Below are 19,504 nucleotides of genomic sequence, written 5' to 3' on the forward strand. Positions count from 1 at the left end.
CACCCGCGCTCGACTACGTGGGAGTCCAGCGACTTAGCCATTACGCTAACTGCTGGTTCCCAATAAAATAATTCTTTAAAAAAAGATTTTTAAAAGAATCAAAGATAAGAAATTTTGAAACAATTAGGAGGGGAAAAAACACCATACCTATGGAGGAACAAAGATAAGAATTATACCTAACATCTCAAAAATCATGCACAGAAACAAGAGTACATCAGAATAAAGCATTCCAAGAGCTCAATTCAATAGTTACCAATGTCCACAGTCAAAAAATTGTCGCAATAACTCAATAGGAGGTTGAGCTCCATATTTCTCCAATGCAGGCATATTCATATCATCTATAAAAATTACACACTTCTTTCCCATAGGTGGTCCAAAAACTCCTTTGCGTCTTTTATCCAGTCTAGCCATAATAATGTTCTAAAATATAAAGAAGAAAAAGTGATATGTTTACCTGTAATTGAATTATGAACTTATTATCCCTGCTTATGATAAATCAGTATTAGTAAGAATGACTATACTGCCAGAATCCATGGGACTTTTATTAGTAACAGTTACCACTTAAGCAAAGATTAACTTAATTTAAAAAGCCCTATCTAGGGTTTAGCAGGTGGTGTGGTGGTTGAAGATCTGGACTCCCACATGGCCAACCCCAGTTCAAATCCTGGACCTGGCAGCTTGCTTTCTCACTTTCCCTCTATCTCTCTGGCCAAATTAAAAAATAATAACAAATAAAATTAAATAAATATTTTTGAAAAACTATATCAACAACACAAAAAAAGTTTAACAAAAGTTTTTGTAAGGAAATAAAACCAAACAGCATTATATGTATGCTTATTTTCATTTGTTCAATATTTAGGATGATGTGATACTAAACTTCATACTCAACATCATTCAAATAATGTTTACTGAAATCCTCCTATTGCACTCAGCATTTTTTTTTAGAATTACTTTATTTAACTTTATTATTATTATTTTCCAGTTTGATCAGAGAGAGACAGAGAAAGAGAGAGAGGGGAAGCGAGAAAGCAAGCCAACAGGTCCAGGACTTGAACAGTGGTTGACCATGTGGGAGTCCAGCGTCTTTAACCACCATGCCACCTGCTAGCCCTGCACTCAGCATTGCTACATACATATTTATTATGTTTATATTATATACACATACATATTTACATATCTGTAATATTTTCCTCATTGGATGTTCTAACATTATCTACTAACTTGAACTTAACTTTTTAAAATAATTATCTAATTCTATTTACTATAATTTTAAAATTTCACCAGAGAGAGGAGCAAGCTGCCAGGTCTGGGACTCAAACCATTGTCACCCATGTGGGAATTCAGAGCCCTAACCACCTTTCCACCTGCTGACTGCAAATTTAATGTTTTAAAGCACTAACTTACAACCTTTGGCAACTTTTTTTTACTCAACATAAATGTGGGTGCTTTGTTATTTCTGGTATTTTGGAACTCATTTGAAATTATTGTTTTCTTTCAAATGAAGCTGCATAGTAAAGAAGATCTAAATTTGTAGACTTTCAGAGTTAAGGGAATTCTATAGACTTAAAACAACCGAAGTGAGACCAGGAAAGAATGGACAGGTATCATTTTAGGAATAGATGGTAAAAGTGGCAATTAGAAAAGGTTTCACTAAGGCCAGTCCCAAAGCCCAGTGGTTAAAAAAGCCAGATCCATGTGGCTAACATCATTTCTAATCCTGTATGTGTATCCCAAATTCCAAATCCTGATGGGATGCAGAAATGGAGAAGGGATTGCAGCATGACTGCATCTTTTGGGGGTTCTTTCTGCCCTGACCCTTCCTTCTCGGCCTCTCCGCTCCCTGGCAATTACACATGCCTTCTAACAATGAAAACATAAAATGTGTCATGAAGAAGTTTCATCAGCACATTCAGGGGCAGAAGGTGGGATTTACAGCTACATGGTTCCTATCACAGTAGCTCACAAAACAGTCCATGGTTTGAAAAATTCTGTGAGCAGCAAATACCCCTCAGGACCACAGGAGCAACTGAAAGGTCACGTCTTACTGCCCTCTCCATTCGTGTGTGCGTGTCACATGTGTTTCTCTTGTTTCTCTTACTCTCCCTTCTCTAGTTAAGAAATTGCTGTTTATTCTCAGGCTAAAAAAAAAAAAAAAAAAAAAAAAAAAAGATGACAAAGATCAGTAATTCAGTTTTATTTTTTGTTTTTTTTTTTTGGGGGAGGGGGTTTTATTTTTTGCTATAGGGTGGGTGCGCTCGCCAGACAGACAGAGAGACAAAGAGACAGAAAGCAGGAAATCACCCCCCAAGTGGGGATGGCCACGCCACAATCCCTTCTCCTCCATTCTCCTCTCGGGATCTTGGGCACGCACGCACATGCACCCAGCGTGAGTTTAAGCCACTGGGTCCGGGACTTGAACCACGGTCAACTATGTGGGAGTCCAGCGACATAGCTATTACGCTAACTGCTGGTCCCAGTAATTCAGTATTAATATAAAAACTTTCTCTTAAAACATTTATCATTGGGGGCCAGCAGGTAGTCCGGTGCTTAAGGTGCTAGACTCCCTCATGGTCAACCATGGTTCAAGTCCTAGACCTGGCAGCTTGTTTTCTCACTTTTCCTTTCTCTCTGTCTCTGATGAATTTAAAAAAATAATACTAAATAAATAAAATTAAATAAATAATTCTAAAAAATCTTTAAAAACCTTTTATCATTAAAACTTAATTTCAAAACTTACTTGTAACTCCCAAAATAAAAGTTTTAAAGTTTTACTTAAATTCATAGAAATTAATACAGTTGCTTATTCATTATACAATTTAAAATACTTATCAGATAACACAAAAATATTAATAATTATAGACCCAGCTTCTTTAAACTTACCTGAACCTGATTGGCACTGGTCCGTGCAGAAAAATTAACATAAAAAGGAAAGTACTGGTCTTTTTCCAAGTGATTCATTAGTTTATCCTTCACATACACTGATTTTCCTGTACCAGTTGGGCCCACAAAGAGCAGTGGCCTTTATGAAAACAATGAATACAACATTAAGTGCAAAAAAGTCAGAACACATTTCTTTTTAAAAAATTATCTCCTTAATTCTATTTGGTGTTACATTATTATTGTTTTTTAATTTGACAAAAGAGAGACAGAGCGAAAGGGAAACCAAGAGCAAGCCGCCAGGTCTAGGGCTCAACCCGTGGTCAGCCACGTGGGAGTCCAGAGCCTTTAACCACCACGCTGCCTGCCGACCCCAAATCAGAATACATTTTTTTTGAAGAATTATTTTATTTAACTTTATTATGTATGTACTTTTTTTTTCAATTTGACCAGAGAGGTAAAGAGTGAGAGAGAGAGGTGGGGGGAGGGGTAGTGAGAAAGCAAACTGCCAGGTCCAGGACTCAAACCCTAGTCGGCCATGTGGAAGTCCAGTGCCCTTAGCCACCATGCCACCTGCTGGGCCCCAGAATACATTTCTAAAGAAGGCTGGAGCTAGCTAAAAAAATAAAAAATTTGCAGCTACTTTTAAAAATGTAAAGTACTTTTAATCTGTAATTGTTATTTCATTAAAGACTGGTAAAAGTAATAACTGACACATATGTTTACTTAATGCTGCACAGGCTTTAACAGTAATATACTAGTACCTGAACATATATAACATTGTTCTGTGCAAAAACACTAACAAGTAGCATGTCTAAAGTTTCAGAAAAAAACGCCAAAGTTTGTCTCCTCAGAAAAGTGACATACTCGTACTTTTTACCTAATGGTACAGACTTATGCATAGCAATGTGAAATAGAATAATAAAATCATAATAAGGCAGATTTAGGCTGGGTCCAGCTGCCACTGCACAAGCAGGAAGACACCGCTACATTGTGGCTGAGACCACATGGGAGGCCTCGGTTCAGTGCCTGGCCCACCTAAACGGGCCAGGCCCAGTGGCACCTTGCTGAGAGGCTAGGGCAGGAGGACTGTATGTAGTATTTTGACCCTGTCAAAAATACCTCTCTCCCAGGACCAGCAAGTGACAGAGTGGTTAGGGGTTGGACTCCCACATGGTTGACTGCAGTTCAAGTTCTGAACTCAGTGGCCTGAAACAGGGGTGTGTGTGCATGCTCAAAATCCTGAGAGACAGAAAGCGAGAAATCACCCCCAGGGGGGATGGCCACACCACAATCCCTTCTTTCCCATTCTCCTTTTAGGATTTTGGGCACACACACCTGGTCTGAGACTTAAGTGGCTAAGTTTGGGACTTGAACCATGGTCGACTACATGGGAGTCTAGTGGCGTAACCAATACTGTATCTGCTGGTCCCTAAGATTCATATTAACAGGAGCCAGCAGACAGCATGGTGGTAAAGATACTGGACTCCCACTTGATTAAAGTCCCAGACCTGGCAGCTTGCTTTGTCACTTTCCTTCTCTTTCTCTGTCTCTCCCTGGTAAGCACATGTGCCCTATAGCAAATTAATAATAATAATAATAATAATAACAACTTAAAAAACCCTCATATTTAGGGACCAGCAGGTGGTGTGGTAGCTAAGGGCACTGGATTCCCACATGGCTGACCATGGTTCAAGCCCTGGACCTGGCAGCTTGCTTTCTTGCTTTCCCTCTCCATCCCTCTGTCTCTGTCCCTCTCTGGTTAAATTAAAATAAAGAAAGAAAGAAAAGAAAGAAAAGTTAAATAAAAATAATTTTTTAAATTTTATTTTAAAACCCTCATATTTATAGCAGAATTCCTTACTTTGCATAGGTAATACTCAAATCCATTAGAAATGTGTATCTAATTGTGTCCATAGTGGGGACTATGATATCTTGAATTTTGACACGTTTATCTCCTAAATTGGTACTTTTAATTAATTCATTCCAATGGAGCCAGCGACCTCGGTTTTTTAGCTACAAAAGAATACAAATTTTAAAATATTATAATCTTGTATCTGTTATATGTAAAAGGCTCTTTTCAATATTTATATTTGCTTTAAAAAGTTTGGTCAATTCTATTATGAAATAATAGACTGATAGAAAGAATGTATAAACATATTTTAAGTCATAAAGCACATTAATAAAATAAACATCCATGAATCTACCTATCATGTGTAAGAAATACACATTTTTCTTTTTATTTTCTCGATAATAATCTGAAGATCATACAAAACTTTGTTGTCTTGAGTTCAATGTATCTAACGCTTGAAATATTTTTGCCTTTATATATCCTCTTATCACCCGAATCTTCCCCAAATGCCTTCAAATGTCCTTCTTCACATATCAAGCAATTAATTGGAAACCATTCTAATGTACGTCATGTTACAATTTGCCTGATTTGGACTTCATATTTTCAGATAAATGGATATAATTGATCTAACTAGAAACAAAACGTCACATGAACTCTCTACATTTGTTTCTCTAAATTTCTCTTTGGCATTTGGATTCAGGCTGCTTCCAGCCAAGACATATTTACACAATTGCACTGATCATTATGGTACTGAAATTCTATCCTGACACCTCTGAGTCCCTTCCAATTTGCAGCATCTCCACCCCCAACCATTATCTTCTTTTCTAGATTGTCTGGACTCTCCCTGGGAACCACTAGGCCTCCGAGGAAGAAGCAGTAAAGAAACAGTATCTGAGAAAATCAGGCAAGTCTAGGACCCTTCTCCAGTGCTATGACTGGGACTTATAATCTTTTTTTTTTTTTGGAGAGATTTTCGCTATAGGGCGTGTGCGCTCACCAGACAGACAGAGGGAGACATAGAGACAGAAAGTGAGAAATCACCCCCCAGGGGGAATGGTCACGCCGCAATCCCTCCTCCTCCATTCTCCTCTTGGGATCTTGGGCACGCACACACACGCGCCCGGCGTGAGTTTTAAGCCACCAGGTCCGGGACACGAACTGCGGTCGACTATGTGGGAGTCCAGCAACATAGCCATTACGCTAACTGCTGGTTCACAGGGACTTAGCAAATTGCTTGTCTTCGGTGTGTGTTTGGATAATGATAATAAGTTTGAGTGATCATTTCTTTAGTAATTCATATCCATATTTTTTAAGTTTTAGATTTTACTTTTATCAGATTTGAAAGTGTTATAGGGTTAAGAAATGCAGTCATTACCTACTCCCATTTTCTCCTCCCCTGTAGTATCAAGCATTACCTCTGCAAGCTGGATTTTTTTATAATATGTTTTTGCCATGGGGCATATGTACTTGCTGGAGAGACAGAGACAGTGAGAAATCATCCCCTCAGGGGAGATGGCCATGCCACAATCCCATCTCTTCTTGGGATCTTGGATATGCATGTACACACACAAAACATGATTTTTGTGCCACCAGGTCTAGGACTTGAACCATGGAGTCCAGTGACAAAGCCAGTAAGCCATCTGCTGGACTCATAAGCTGGATATTTTGATACCTGCCTTTAGCTACTAAAGAACATGACTGTGTTACCACCACTTAAGTCTTTCACTTTTAGAAAATTTGACTTCTCACTATGACAAATGGTGACAGAGGATGAAACTCTTCGACTATAGTCTTTTAATTATTTTATTTAACTTTATTTATTTATTTAAATTTAACCAGAGATAGGGAGAGAGAGAGAGAGACAGAGAGAGAAACCAAGCTGCCAGGTTGGGGACACGAACTGCAGTAGGCCATGTGGGAATCTAGCACCCTTAACCACTATACCACCTGCCAGTACCTCAGCTATAGTCTTAAAATTCTGTGTTAATATGGTTTTGTGGGAAGAGCCTTACAACATTCGTCATGAAAACTAAGTTCAAGTCCTGGCTCTGCCAGTCACTAACCTTCCTAGGTTTGTTTATTTATCTATAAAACTTGAGATTTCGATGATTATAACTAAGATTCTGTTTAATTTTATGAGTTTAAGATAAAATTTGTATGAATCAAATGATGACTAAAATGCCTGCTGTTTAAAATAATTCTTTTGTGGGAACCAGCAGTTAGCATAATGGCTATGTCGCTGGAGTCCCACGTAGTCGACCGCAGTTCGCATCCCGGACCCGGTGGCTTAAAACTCACGCCGGGCGCGTGTGCGTGCGTGCCCAAGATCCCGAGAGGAGAATGGAGGAGAAGGGATTGCGGCATGACCATTCCCCCTGGGGGGTGATTTCTCGCTTTCTGTCTCTCTATCTCTCTCTGTCTGTCTGGCGAGCGCACGTGCCCTATAGCAAAAACCTCTCCCCCCCACAAAAATGATAATAATAATAATTCTTTTGTGATTTGAATAAAGTGAAGAGATTTAATCTTAATATTGAATTATAAAATATTACTAAAGCAAATTTTTCTACAGTACCCACAAGTTACGGGAGAAGAAACTAAAGAGAAGGGAATGTAAATTCCACTCCAGGAGTTAAAGTAACTAGAGGATAGGGTCAGCAGATGGCATAGTGGTTACATCACTGGACTCCCATGTGGCTGACCACAGTTGAAACTTACACTAGGCATGTGTGCGTGCATGCCCAAGATCCCAGAGGAAAATAGAGAAGGGATTGTGGCATGATCATTCCCCTAGGGGGTGATTTCTCACTTTTCCTCCCACTGTCTCCATCTCTGTCTCTCTCCGGTGAGCACACGTGCCCTAACGCAAAAACCTCATTAAAAAATAGATAATGATAGTATGGAAACCTACGAGCTATGTCAGCTGACCTAAGACTACATGTTTTATGTCTAAACCAGCATTGCATGTCATACCTCATACATGTAGTCATAAACCAGGCCTTTTTCATCAAAAGGACATTCCCATTTACCCACAGAGTCTGGGATTTCACTTTCTTCATCTCTTCCCTGTATGATATATCGTATAAAAGTATCAAATAGAAGACGACCATCTGTATCACAACTTCCTCCAATGGACCAAATCAGAGAGAATATAAAACAAGCCTGTTGGTAACAAAAGAAATAAATAAATAAAGTATATTAGTTAGGGCCTGCTCAACCTACTTGGAGAAGGTAATAAACATAAAGTGGAATGAAACACACCTAAGCCACATAGTCATTCAGGGGCCAGCAGATGGTGTGGTGGTGAAGGTGCTGGATTCCCATATGGCTGACCATGGTTCAAATCCTGGTCCCTATGGCTTAAAAATCATACCAGGTGCATGTGTATATGTACCCAAAATCCCAAGAGGAGAATGGAGGAGAAAAGACATGTGGCCATCTTCTCTAATGGCTTATTAACACAGTAAACATGTTCAGGAAACATATAATTTGAAGATTATACCAGTATATTGTATCATTCCTAGGATATTTTCCTTTTATAAAGGGTAACACTTTAGGTATGGAAGAATATTAAAAATTAGTTCTATGGAGCAATTCAAAACTTAGAGAGAAAAAGGGATAAACATGTATACTTTTAACAAGTCTGTTCAATTTTCTTCTATGAGCAAAAGAGACCAAGAAAAAGACAGCGACAGTACCCTCAACAGATTTTTGGTTTTGTTTTTGTTTCTTTTTACAGGTTTTTGCTACAGGGTACATGTGCTTACAGAAGAGACAGAGTCAGAAAGTAAGAAATCACTCCCGGGAGGATGGCCACACACAATCCCTTCTCCTCCATTCTCCTCTTGGGATTTTGGGCACACATGCATACTTATCTGGCATGAATTTCAAGCCACCAGGTCCAGAACTTGAACTGTAGTCAATAACATGAAAGTCTAGTGCCTGAACCACTATGCTACCTGCTTAACATGAAAGTCTAATGCCTGAACCACTATGCTACCTGCTGGCCCTAACCCCAACAGTTTTGATGTGGCAATCCACCCAAGCCTCAGCCAGCCCTGGCTCATGAGCACATACACGCCCAGTGTACTCAGGGAGATTTCTGGATGTGAACCCAGAACCTTCCCACATTGGTCTATCTCACAGGACATCAAGTTTTGCCACTGCCTACCACTAGCTAGCCTTTCTGAATTTCTACTAAAGTGAGGAATATAAAGGTAAAAGAGAAGGAGGGTAGTGTGGTGACTGGGGATTGGATTTCAGCATGGCTGACCACAGTTCAGGTCCTAGACCTGGTGGCTTGCTTTCTCACTTTCTCTCTTTCTCTCTCTTTCTCTCTCCATCCCTCTCTAGTCAAATTTAAAAACAAAAAAGTAAATAAATAAACTTAAATGAAATAATTCTCTCTGTGTCCCTCTCTGGTCATATTAAAAAACAAATTTAAAAACAAGTCAGTAAATAAATAAACTTAAATAAACTAATTCTTAGAAAAAAAAAAAAAAAGGAAAGGAGGAAAGGAAGATGTTAAGGTTGGCAAGGAACCCTGGGATGTAAGATGTCTAAGGTAGAAGATTTTCTGTGGCAACAGGTGAAGGGGAAACAATGGGGAGGAATTGCTGATGCCTTAGAGTGGAAGAAGAGAGGAGAGATCAAGGTTTCAGGAATAAGCTGGTGGATGGGAAAATAGTACACAATAGGAAAACAATCAAAACTCTTCTTTGACTCTTTGGAAAGTTCTGCTCACTAGTGCCTTGGTCTCTGAACTGCTCTGACCTCTAGACATTAAACCAGGCTACTGACTTCTTAGCAAGTCCTCCATGGAGTCCGCCTGCCTGTTCCTAAGTCTTTCAGAGCTAGTTTATATGCTACCTGATGGCTTAGCATGGAGACAAAAATCAACTCAACTGAAGTCCAAATAAATTGCCTTATTATTTATCAAATTATGATCTTTCATAAACAGTAGTTTTGGTAAATTCTGACACATTTTACTTTTTTTAAAGTGTTTTTTTTAATTATTTTATTTCTTTTTATTTATTCATTCATTTATTTTAATTTAACAAGCGAGAGAGAAGTGAGAAAGCAAGCCACCAGGTCCGGGACTCAAACCATGGTTGGCCATGTGGGAGTGTCTAGCACCTTAACCACCACGCCACCTGCTGGTCCCCTTTAAAGTGTTTTTTAATATCAGAATATTCAATCTGAATAAATACACACATACACATATACATCTTACTGGAGAGACAGACAGTGAGAGGGAAAGTGAGAAATCGCCCCCCAGGGAGCATGGCCACACTGCAATCCCTTCTTCATTCTCCTCCCAGGATCTTCGGCACACATTCACACGTGCCTATCACTGAGTCTGGAACTCAAACTGTAGTTGGTCATGTGAGAGTGCAGCAATGTAACCACTATGCCATCTGTTGGCCCCAGCCAGGAGTATATTTTATTCTGTATTTTAAAATCACATTAAGGGGGCCAGCAAGTGGTATGGTGGCTGAAGGCACTGGATTCTCACATGGCCTACCATGGTTCGAGTCCTGGACCTGGTGGTTTGCTTTCTTACTTTCTCTTTCTCTCTCTCTTTGAGTCTCTCTAGTTAAATTTTTAAAAATAAATAAATAAAAATAACAAATGGAATTAAATAAATAAATAAATAATTCTTTTTAAAAAATCACACTAAGTATAAAACCAACCATAATCCAAACACGAATGTGCTTGCTAGTAGGATCATTTTCTACTGCATTACAAAGTAGTACTTCAAAGAGACGTGTGAGAGAGACAACCACATTGCTATCGCTGGTAGGAATCAACTCCTGCAAAATAAAAAGAATAAAGATACTTTACTTAACCTCTATCCTACTTGCACAGTAAGGTAGAATAAATACTTCATTGTTAAAAGCTGATGAAAGCATAATAGTTTTCATGAAATCTTTATAACATTTAAGGAATTTAAATTACAGGCATGATAAAAAATATTTCTCAAATATTTTAGTCTGGCATACTACACAGTAAGATTGAACATTACATATTCTTTTTCTAAATTCCCTGACAAATGAAAATTAGCTACTGTAAAATAATAATGTTCTAAAGATAGAAGAAATAAAGTCTCCGATAGCCATTCATTTATTTATTCAGCAAACATTTATGAAAAACATACTGCTATGTCTATATCCAAGCTAGGAGATAAGGAAACAAAAAACAGTATGTCTGAAAAGGAGTGATATTAAGTTGGCAAAAATAATACAATGTTAAAAAAATAATAATAATAACCTGAGAGAGGAGTCTCAGAGTAGAAGACTACCAGAGTACCGGGAACAGGGCAGAATTGGGGAAGGGCAGAGGGACAAGGTGGGAAATGGACAAGGGATGAGTCAGGGAAGGCTTCCCAGAGGAAGTAAAGGCCGTGTTGAATTTGGAAGGAAAATGTAAGGTAGCTGGATGAAGAGGGGAAAGATGTTTAAGGCAGGGGAAGCTACATATCCATAGAAATCTAGATGTACACAGACACAGATTATTAAGGGGACTCTGTAGGATGCGAAAATAGAGTGTAAAGGAGGAATGGCAAAAAATAAGGCTTGAGGAGAAGAGAGGGGTCAGATCCTAAAAGGCTTTATAGGCTGTGATAAAGATTTCATTATAAGAGGAAGAGGGTTCCAATGGAGGGCTTGAAATAAAGAAGCAAACAGGATGGATCTGTGATCTGGAGTCTTCATTCACCTAACAACATGCAGACTGGACAGAGCAGCTCTGTGGCACTGATTCAGGTAAGAAGTGGCAAAGGGCAAAACTGAGAATACTATGACCGGGTGGGGCGTGGTAGGGGTGCAGGAATTAGAAAGGAAAGGACAGATATAAATATTATCAAAGAAGGAAAATGAACAGCTATTAGACAGACTAGGTATAGAAAACATGAGAATTAATTATGAGAAGAAAATCCACCACTCATGACCTGGAAAGATGCAGCCTATTTACTAGTGCTTTGAAATTGAATAACTATAAAAGGACTTCATTTGTATATCTTCTCTATGAAGACACCGAAACTTCATAAAGTGGAATTTTTTCTTCTATACAGTATATTTTCTCCTCCACATAAAGTGGTATTTTAGGATGAGAAATATACTACCTCTTTTCCCTCTCTATACAATTATATTTATTTATAGTAGCATGTGTGCATGTGCATGCATGCACGTGTGTGTGTGTGTGTGTGTGTGTGTGTGTGTGTATGTGGTAATGGATGAATAAGATCACCCCAAAACTCTTTCCACATCCTAATGCCAGGAAATTATGAATATGATCATATTTGAAAAAAGGTAACTTCAGAGATGTAATTAAGTTAAGGATTTCAACACAAAGAAATCATTCTGGACTACCTACTTGGTACTATTTTTTTTTTAATTATTTAACTTTATTTATTTATTTATTTTAATTTGACTAGAGACAGAGAGAGAAAAAGTGAGAAAGCAAGTTGCCAGGTCTGGGACCCAAACTGTGCTCAGTCATGAGGGAGTACAACACCCTTAATCACCACGCCCCTGGCAGCCCCACTTGGTATGCTGACTCTGAGAGTCTAAATCCTTATAAGCCTCAAACAGGAAAGACACACTGAGTAGAGGCCATGTGAAGATGGAATAAGAGATTAGAGTTATGCAGCCACAAGTCAAGGAAAGCTGGAAGTCACCACAATCTGGAAGAGGTAAGGAAAAAATTCTCCCTTAGCACTTCCAAGGAAGTAAGACCCTCTACAACATTTTTTTTGAGAATTATTTAACTTCATTTATTTATCTATTTATTTATTTTAATTTGACCAGAGAGGGACAGAGTGAGAGAGAGAGAGGGAGAAAGTGAGAAAGCAAACCACCAGGTTCGTGACTCAAACCACAGTCAGTCATGTGGGAGTCCAGCACCCTTAACCAATATGCCACCTGCCGGCCCCAGCATTTTGATTTATTTCTGGCTCCAGAAGTATGAATTTCTGTTGTTTTATGTCACCAAGTTTGTGATACTTTGTTATGTCAGGCCTAGGAAACTTATAAAGCTTTCTTATAAAAAACTAAATGTATATATATATATATATATATACACACACACACACACACACACACATATATATGCACCGATACAAATTTAAAATATTTTCTTCTGGGGCCATAAGATGGTATGGTTGTTAAGGTGTTAGAATTCCCACATGGCCGACCATGGTTCAAGTCCTGAACCTTGCAGCTTGCTTTCTCTCTCTTTCTCTGGCAAAACTCATGTGAAAAAAAAAAACAATAATAATAAATAATTATTTACAAAAAAAGTTTTTTCTTTATTCATACCAGAGCACACATGAGTGAAGAGACAGAGAGATGAGCACCCTCCACAGGCTGTGGTCATGTCATTGTCCCCTTCCTGCATCCCGTCACATCTTAGGCACTCTTGTGCATGCCCAGTGTGTTTCGGGCTGACCAGGGTAGGGATTTGAACCATGGTCACCCTATGGGATCTGCCTGCTCTTTTGAGAGCACATTACTGCTGTGCCACAGAGCTAGCTCTATTTAAAATACTTTTGAAATATAGAAAATAATTGAGATTTGGGACCAGCAGGTGGTGTAGTGATTACATTGTTGAACTCCCACATGGCTGACCATGGTTCAAGTTCTGGGCTCGTTGGCTTTAAAAGCATGCCAGATGCATGTGCGTGCATGCCTAAGCTCCCAGGAGGTGAATGGAGGAAAAGGGATTGCTGTGTGGCCACCTCTTCATGGTGGGAGGGGGGATTTCTCACCTTCCCTCGTACTGTTTCTGTCTCCCTCTGTCAAGCACACGCACCCTGGCAAAAACCTCTAAAAAAAAAAGGAAGAAAGGAAGGAAGGAAGGGAGGAAGGAAGGAAGGAAGGAAGGAAGGAAGGAAGGAAGGAAAGAAGGAAGGAAGGAAGAAAAAAAGAAAATAATTGAGATTTTTTAAGCTTTACACATTATGGTTTTACACAAAGAGGCTAACTGGAGTAAATTTAAACTCTGGGTTATTCAGCTGTAACTTGAGCAATATAAACCAAAGGTGGATACTAAATGTGTCAGGGGAAACTGATTTCAGTTATTTACCCTACCTAAGTCTTTAGTCTTAGCCAAGTTTAATTGGGAACTGGAGAAACTTGAGTGGAGTCAGAGATTGTTACCTTGCATTTTTTCTTACGAAGCTTTAAACAGGGCGGTATTAACCAGTCAAAAAGTTCTCTCAGAAGAGTTTGATGTTCTGGTTCAAGTAGAGGTCCTTTCAGTGAACTCAACCATGAAGTCACAAGTGGTTTCCATCCTAACTGTGAAGGCTCCAAATAGATCATGCCACAACGACTTACAGTGGCAGGCTAGAGAAAGACACAGACAAGCGTTCCTTTTCCAGTTAATTTATACTAGCAGTACCTAGTAACTATCAATTACCTCTTGGCATGACATAAATCCCTTCATGATCTGGGTCCTGTCTATCTCCACAGCCTAATGTGTACAAAATATTCTTCGCACAGAAAACTATTTACAGCTGAGTTCTCCAAACATGTCATGGCTCCACATCTTTCTATATTCTCTTGTCATGATTTGGAATCCTGAGCCCAACCAATCTCCCTGGAGAAGTTTTACATCTTTCTCAAAACCAGATCCAACATCAGTATATCTTCAGTGATCCTCCTCCACCCACTCCTCTCACCTCAGTGCTCAGTCCCCTCCGTACTCTGACTGCACTTGGATGTAGCTGACAACTAGGATAATTTCTTAGTATAATTCTTATCCTCCCTGAACATCCTCCCTAAAGCACATAAGGTGTCTTACCACATCTGTGTATTCTCAAAGTTTAATCCACTTTCTGACATATAATAAAAATTTTTTTGACTAAATGAATGAACAAATGAAAAAATGAACAAGTAAACTGTTGTACAAAATTATGAACTTACTGAGGCCTGGGAAAGGTCCATTGTTTCAAAGATGAGGCTCATTTGAGGTGACATTTGAATGATTTCTCCACTCATAAGACAAAGCTAAAGGCAATTATTTTTCAAGAGATTATTTTAAAATATTTTAAACGTTTCAGATTTTAAAAATCTGTGCTATTTATAAGTATTTATAAGAATAAGTATTAAAATGTAAGTCAAAAAATTCTTGGAGGGTTTTTGTTTGTTTGTTTGTTTGTTTTTGCTATATAGGGCACGTGCGCTCGCCAGACAGACAGAGACAGACAGTGAAACAGAAAGCGAGAAATCATCCCCAAGGAGGGATGGCCATGCTGCAATCCCTTCTCCTCTGTTCTCCTCTTGGGATCTTGGGCATGCATGCACACACGCCCGGCGTGAATTTTAAGCCACCGGGTCCGGGACGTGAACCGCGGTCGACTACATGGGAGTCCAGCGACATAGCCATTATGCTAACTGCTGGTCCCAAAGTCAAAAAATTCTTAATTCTCAGGCCAGTTGATAGTGTGGTGGTGAAGGTAGCTGGATTCCACATGGTTGACCGTGTGATTTGAATCCTGGACCCAATGGCTTGGAAAACACACTGAGCACACATGTATATGTGTGTGTGTGTATGTGTGTATATGTCCAAAATCCTGAGAGAAGAGTGGAGAAAAGGGACTGTGGTACGGCCAACTACCCTGTGGATGTGCATGTTCATGTACATTCTCTCTCTGGTAAGCGCACATGCACTGTGGCAAATTTTAAAAATTTTAGGTCTAGCTCTAGCTCTGTTGGTTACTTGCTAGATAAGCAAATACGTCTTTGAGTCTCAATTTTTTCATCTATAAAACAGGGATACTACCTCTCTCATAGAATTGAGAAAAGGGGAATTACAAGACAAAGTCCCCAAATTATAAAATCCTATAAGATATCAGTTCTTGTTATTAATAAAATTACATGAATGACCAGCAGATTGCATAATGGTTACATCTCTGGATTCCCACACAATCTACCATAGTTCAAGTCCTAGACCTGGTGGCTTAAAACTCACACTAGGTGCATGTGTATGCATGCCCAAAATCTTGAGAGAAGAGCGGAGGAGAAGGGATTGTAGTGTGGCCATCCCCCCCCCCCTCCCCGAGGGGGATTTCTCTCTTTGTATCTCTCTGTCTCTCTCTGTCTCTCCAGCGAGTACACATGCCCTATAGCAAAAATCTCTCTAAAAAAATTACATGAAATACTTCTGATTTTATAAAGTTGTCATAGAACTTTTTATTAATTAAAAAAATAGAAAATAGAGAGTAGCATAATACTACATCCTTTATTTTATATATTCTAGTTGATTAGTTGTTGAACACACAAAATGTCTTAATCATGTCTGAATCTGCTTTGCTTTGAATCATGATTTACCTTTTTATTATCATCCAATACTGTGTTCATGCTCTCTATCCACAAAGTGTCAATAGGACCATCGAATACAACCCACTTTCGGTCAGGTGTTTCTGATAAGGCAAATTCTCTAAATGTGTTAGCCACAATGCCATCAGTCCACTAAGGGAAAAAAAAAGAAAGAAAAAAGGAACTGGAAATCTCTCTTCTATAAAATTAGATTTAGTAATGAAAACACCTAAAATTTCTTGGTTTGATATGCAATATCAATAAGAGAGTCAAGAATGTTTACATTATATATTACCTCATGAGAAACTGGGTCAAACTGTCCAAAAAGTTGGCCCATAGTAATAGATTTGGGGTTTACAGTTCTATAAATGACCTTTTCTTCCTCTCCATAGCCACGTTCATTCATAAGAGTTAGAGTATCAGCCAGTATGTGTAGAACTTTTGTTTTCGCAGCAAAAGGCTCTCCCACTAACATAAAACTATTGAAGAAATAATTATGCAATAAGAGTATGAAAATGGTTATACAATAAGAGTATAAAAATTATGTATACCACTATATAAAATTTTACCCTGTGATCATGACTATATATAATTATTTTAATTTTATAAATTTTTCTCGGACACAAGGAAAACACATTAAACTTCTGAGCTGGTTGATTCTAAATAAAATTATCCTTATTAATATATTATCTACAGGGACCAACAGGTGGTGTGGTGGTTAAGGTGCTAGATACTCCCACATGGCTGACCATGATTTGAGTCCTGGACCTGGTAGCTTGCTTTCTCATTTTCTCTCTCTCTCTGCTAAAATTAAAAATAAATGAATGAATAAATAAAGTTAAATAATTCTTTTAAAAATATATTATCTACAAAAGGAAACACAATAAGTCTCCAAATTACAATGAAAACTCAATTATCTTAATATCTTAAAACTATAATGAAAACTTATACTCTAAAAATTAAAAACAGGGATTTGGCATTTCCTGAAGAGAGGAGCAGAAAGGATTTCCATTTCTAAAATCTTCTTTTGCTTCAGTAATTATTAGTGCTCTTGTCCAAATATTTCTGATCTCCTCCCTCCAGGTATATAAAGGGTTCCTTGCTCTTTTATGCAAAGACTGAATGACTAGTTCCAATCAATGGGTAATAAGCAGAAATGATAGGTATTACTTCCAGGGGTAGAGAACTGCCAGTGAGATTTCTTACAGATCTCTCTTCTCCCATAGCGTGACTGCCATTCACAATATTGTACTCTAACGGCCTGAGGCCCTGAGTGATTACACAATAAGCAGAACCTCGCTGCTAATCTGTAATGGATATGGAACATGAACAAGAAATAAAACTTTGTTTTTTTTCAAGTCACTAACATGGGGTATTGATTCTTCCTACAGAATAGCCTAGTCCATCCTTAGTGCCTGAAATTGGTACCTAAAAAGGAAGAAGACATTCTTGCCACAATAAAACAGACTAACACATGTGGCACTGGCCTATAAACCAGGACATGGGTAACACACGGGCAATAACTGTTATCAGAGGCTAAGAGATCGGTAGTGATTGTTAAGCAATGATGAAACATTTTGCAATTTATCCCTTGTTATAACCGGAAAGGTAATATAACTGATGAAACCGGAGTTTTATGGGGAGAGGATAGTAAACAGAATGTCATTAGTATATACTGGCAGCTAATGACTGCATTTAACAGGAAGTATAAGAAAGAGATGAGCCCAAACAGAAGTTTGCAAGCTTGAATAAAAGGAAAATAGAGATGGTCAGTTTGCAAGCTTGAATAAAAGGAAAATAGAGGGAATCCAGAAATTCAGGGACTTCTAGGATTAAAAGAGGCAACTCAATCTCACTCCCAAATGGTAAGAGATAAAATTAAGAAAAATCTTTGAACAACAAAGCTTTATTCAAACAGCTTTGGGGCCAGCAGATGGCATGATGGTTAAGGTGCTAGACTCCCATTCACATGGCCAACTACAGTTGAAAATCACGCTGGGTATATGTACATGCATGCCCAAAATCCTGCAAGGAAAATGGAGGTGAAGGAAATGCAATGTGGCTGTCCCCCAGAGGGTGATTTCTCACTTTCCTTCTCTCTCTGTCTCTCTCTCTAGAGAGTGTGCATATCCCCTATGGTAAAAACCTTAAAATATATATAAATAAAATCAAGTAGGAGTAAATCCAGATTTTATACAACCTAGGAGGTAGGGGGCTCTCTAGGGGAAAAATATATATATATAAAAGTATGAATACAAAATCACAATAGCCACTTTAATAATTCCCTGTACAATATATTATGTATGCAAAATGCTTATGGTCCCTTGGATGCGCCCAGGAAAGTGAGAGGTCCTAAACTTCAAGCTCCATTAACTTCATAGTCAGTCCATCTCTGGAACTGCAGCTCTCACACGCCCAGTTGGATAGAACAATGCTGGCTATGCCTCGTATTTCCCAATTTCTGAATGGGAGTGCTTGTTCTGCTAATCCTGTTCTGGTAAATTCACTATTATATTCTGAGTCTGTGGAGGGAAGGTAACTTTTCTTTCTAGTTTGTAGGTCTCTGAATCAAGAGAAACAATTTCCAAATCCGATACAGAAACTACCATACAAAGTTTGCTGAGTCATTTGATTCATGAATTTCAGTTGTTTCAACAGTTTAATTAAAAACTGGCATAACTATGGCAGACAATTTATAATCTTACCCATGTCTAACAATCATCATTTCATATGTCTGAATCATTTTTTCAAGGAAAAATTTAACAGGCTGAAGATTGTGTACTTTGCAGGCTTCATGAGCACATTCTAAAAATTCCTGAAATCGAAGAAAAACAGAATATCATTACTATGAAATGGTATTTATTATATAACCCATTTCTTACAAAAAGACTTTTAATTTACAAGTGAAAAAATGTATCTTCTTATGTTGATAAATTACTTAGAAAAGCTTTATTCTTTTTTTTTTTTTTTTTTGGAGAGATTTTCACTGTAGGGCGCTTGTGCTCACCAGACAGACAGAGACATAGAGACAGAAAGCGAGAAATCACCCCCCAGGGGGGATGGTCACGCCGCAATCCCTTCTCCTCCATTCTCCTCTCGGGATCTTGGGCACGCACGCACACGTGCCCGGTGTGAGTTTTAAGCCACCGGGTCCGGGACGTGAACCGCGGTCAACTACGTGGGAGTCCAGCGACATAGCCATTACGCTAACTGCTGGTTCCCTCTTTATTCTTTTTTTTAGATTAAGAAAATGAACAAATGGGGCTGGCTCTTACAAATGGGGCAGAGAAAGCCAAACCCCACATGCTTGACCAGGGTTCGAATCCTGGCCCCAGCAGCTAGAAAAACATACCTGGTACATGTGCATGCTCATCTCCCAAATTTTGATAGGAGGGAGAGGTGGAAAAGAAGGAACTGTGATGTGACCATGCCCCTTTTGGGGGGGGGGGGGGGGGGG

The 19,504-nt window shown here is 38.7% G+C and overlaps 1 protein-coding gene across 1 annotated transcript in view; it reads right to left on the bottom strand.

Moving 5' to 3' along the window:
- DNAH12 (dynein axonemal heavy chain 12) overlaps positions 1-19,504 on the bottom strand; it is a 209,317-nt gene that overhangs the window by 102,231 nt on the left and 87,582 nt on the right. The window contains exons 30-39 of the mRNA XM_014582892.1: positions 18,753-18,862; positions 16,343-16,526; positions 16,060-16,200; positions 14,653-14,736; positions 13,885-14,073; positions 10,420-10,539; positions 7,700-7,888; positions 4,742-4,893; positions 2,881-3,019; positions 254-420 (exon numbers count right to left, since the gene is read on the bottom strand). Coding sequence (XP_014438378.1) covers positions 254-420; positions 2,881-3,019; positions 4,742-4,893; positions 7,700-7,888; positions 10,420-10,539; positions 13,885-14,073; positions 14,653-14,736; positions 16,060-16,200; positions 16,343-16,526; positions 18,753-18,862 — 1,475 coding nt within the window. The remainder of the gene's footprint in view (positions 1-253; positions 421-2,880; positions 3,020-4,741; positions 4,894-7,699; positions 7,889-10,419; positions 10,540-13,884; positions 14,074-14,652; positions 14,737-16,059; positions 16,201-16,342; positions 16,527-18,752; positions 18,863-19,504) is intronic.

The sequence above is a fragment of the Tupaia chinensis genome, unplaced genomic scaffold (genome assembly GCF_000334495.1).
Source record: "Tupaia chinensis unplaced genomic scaffold, TupChi_1.0 Scaffold143906_1, whole genome shotgun sequence".
NCBI classification, from domain to species: domain Eukaryota; kingdom Metazoa; phylum Chordata; class Mammalia; order Scandentia; family Tupaiidae; genus Tupaia; species Tupaia belangeri.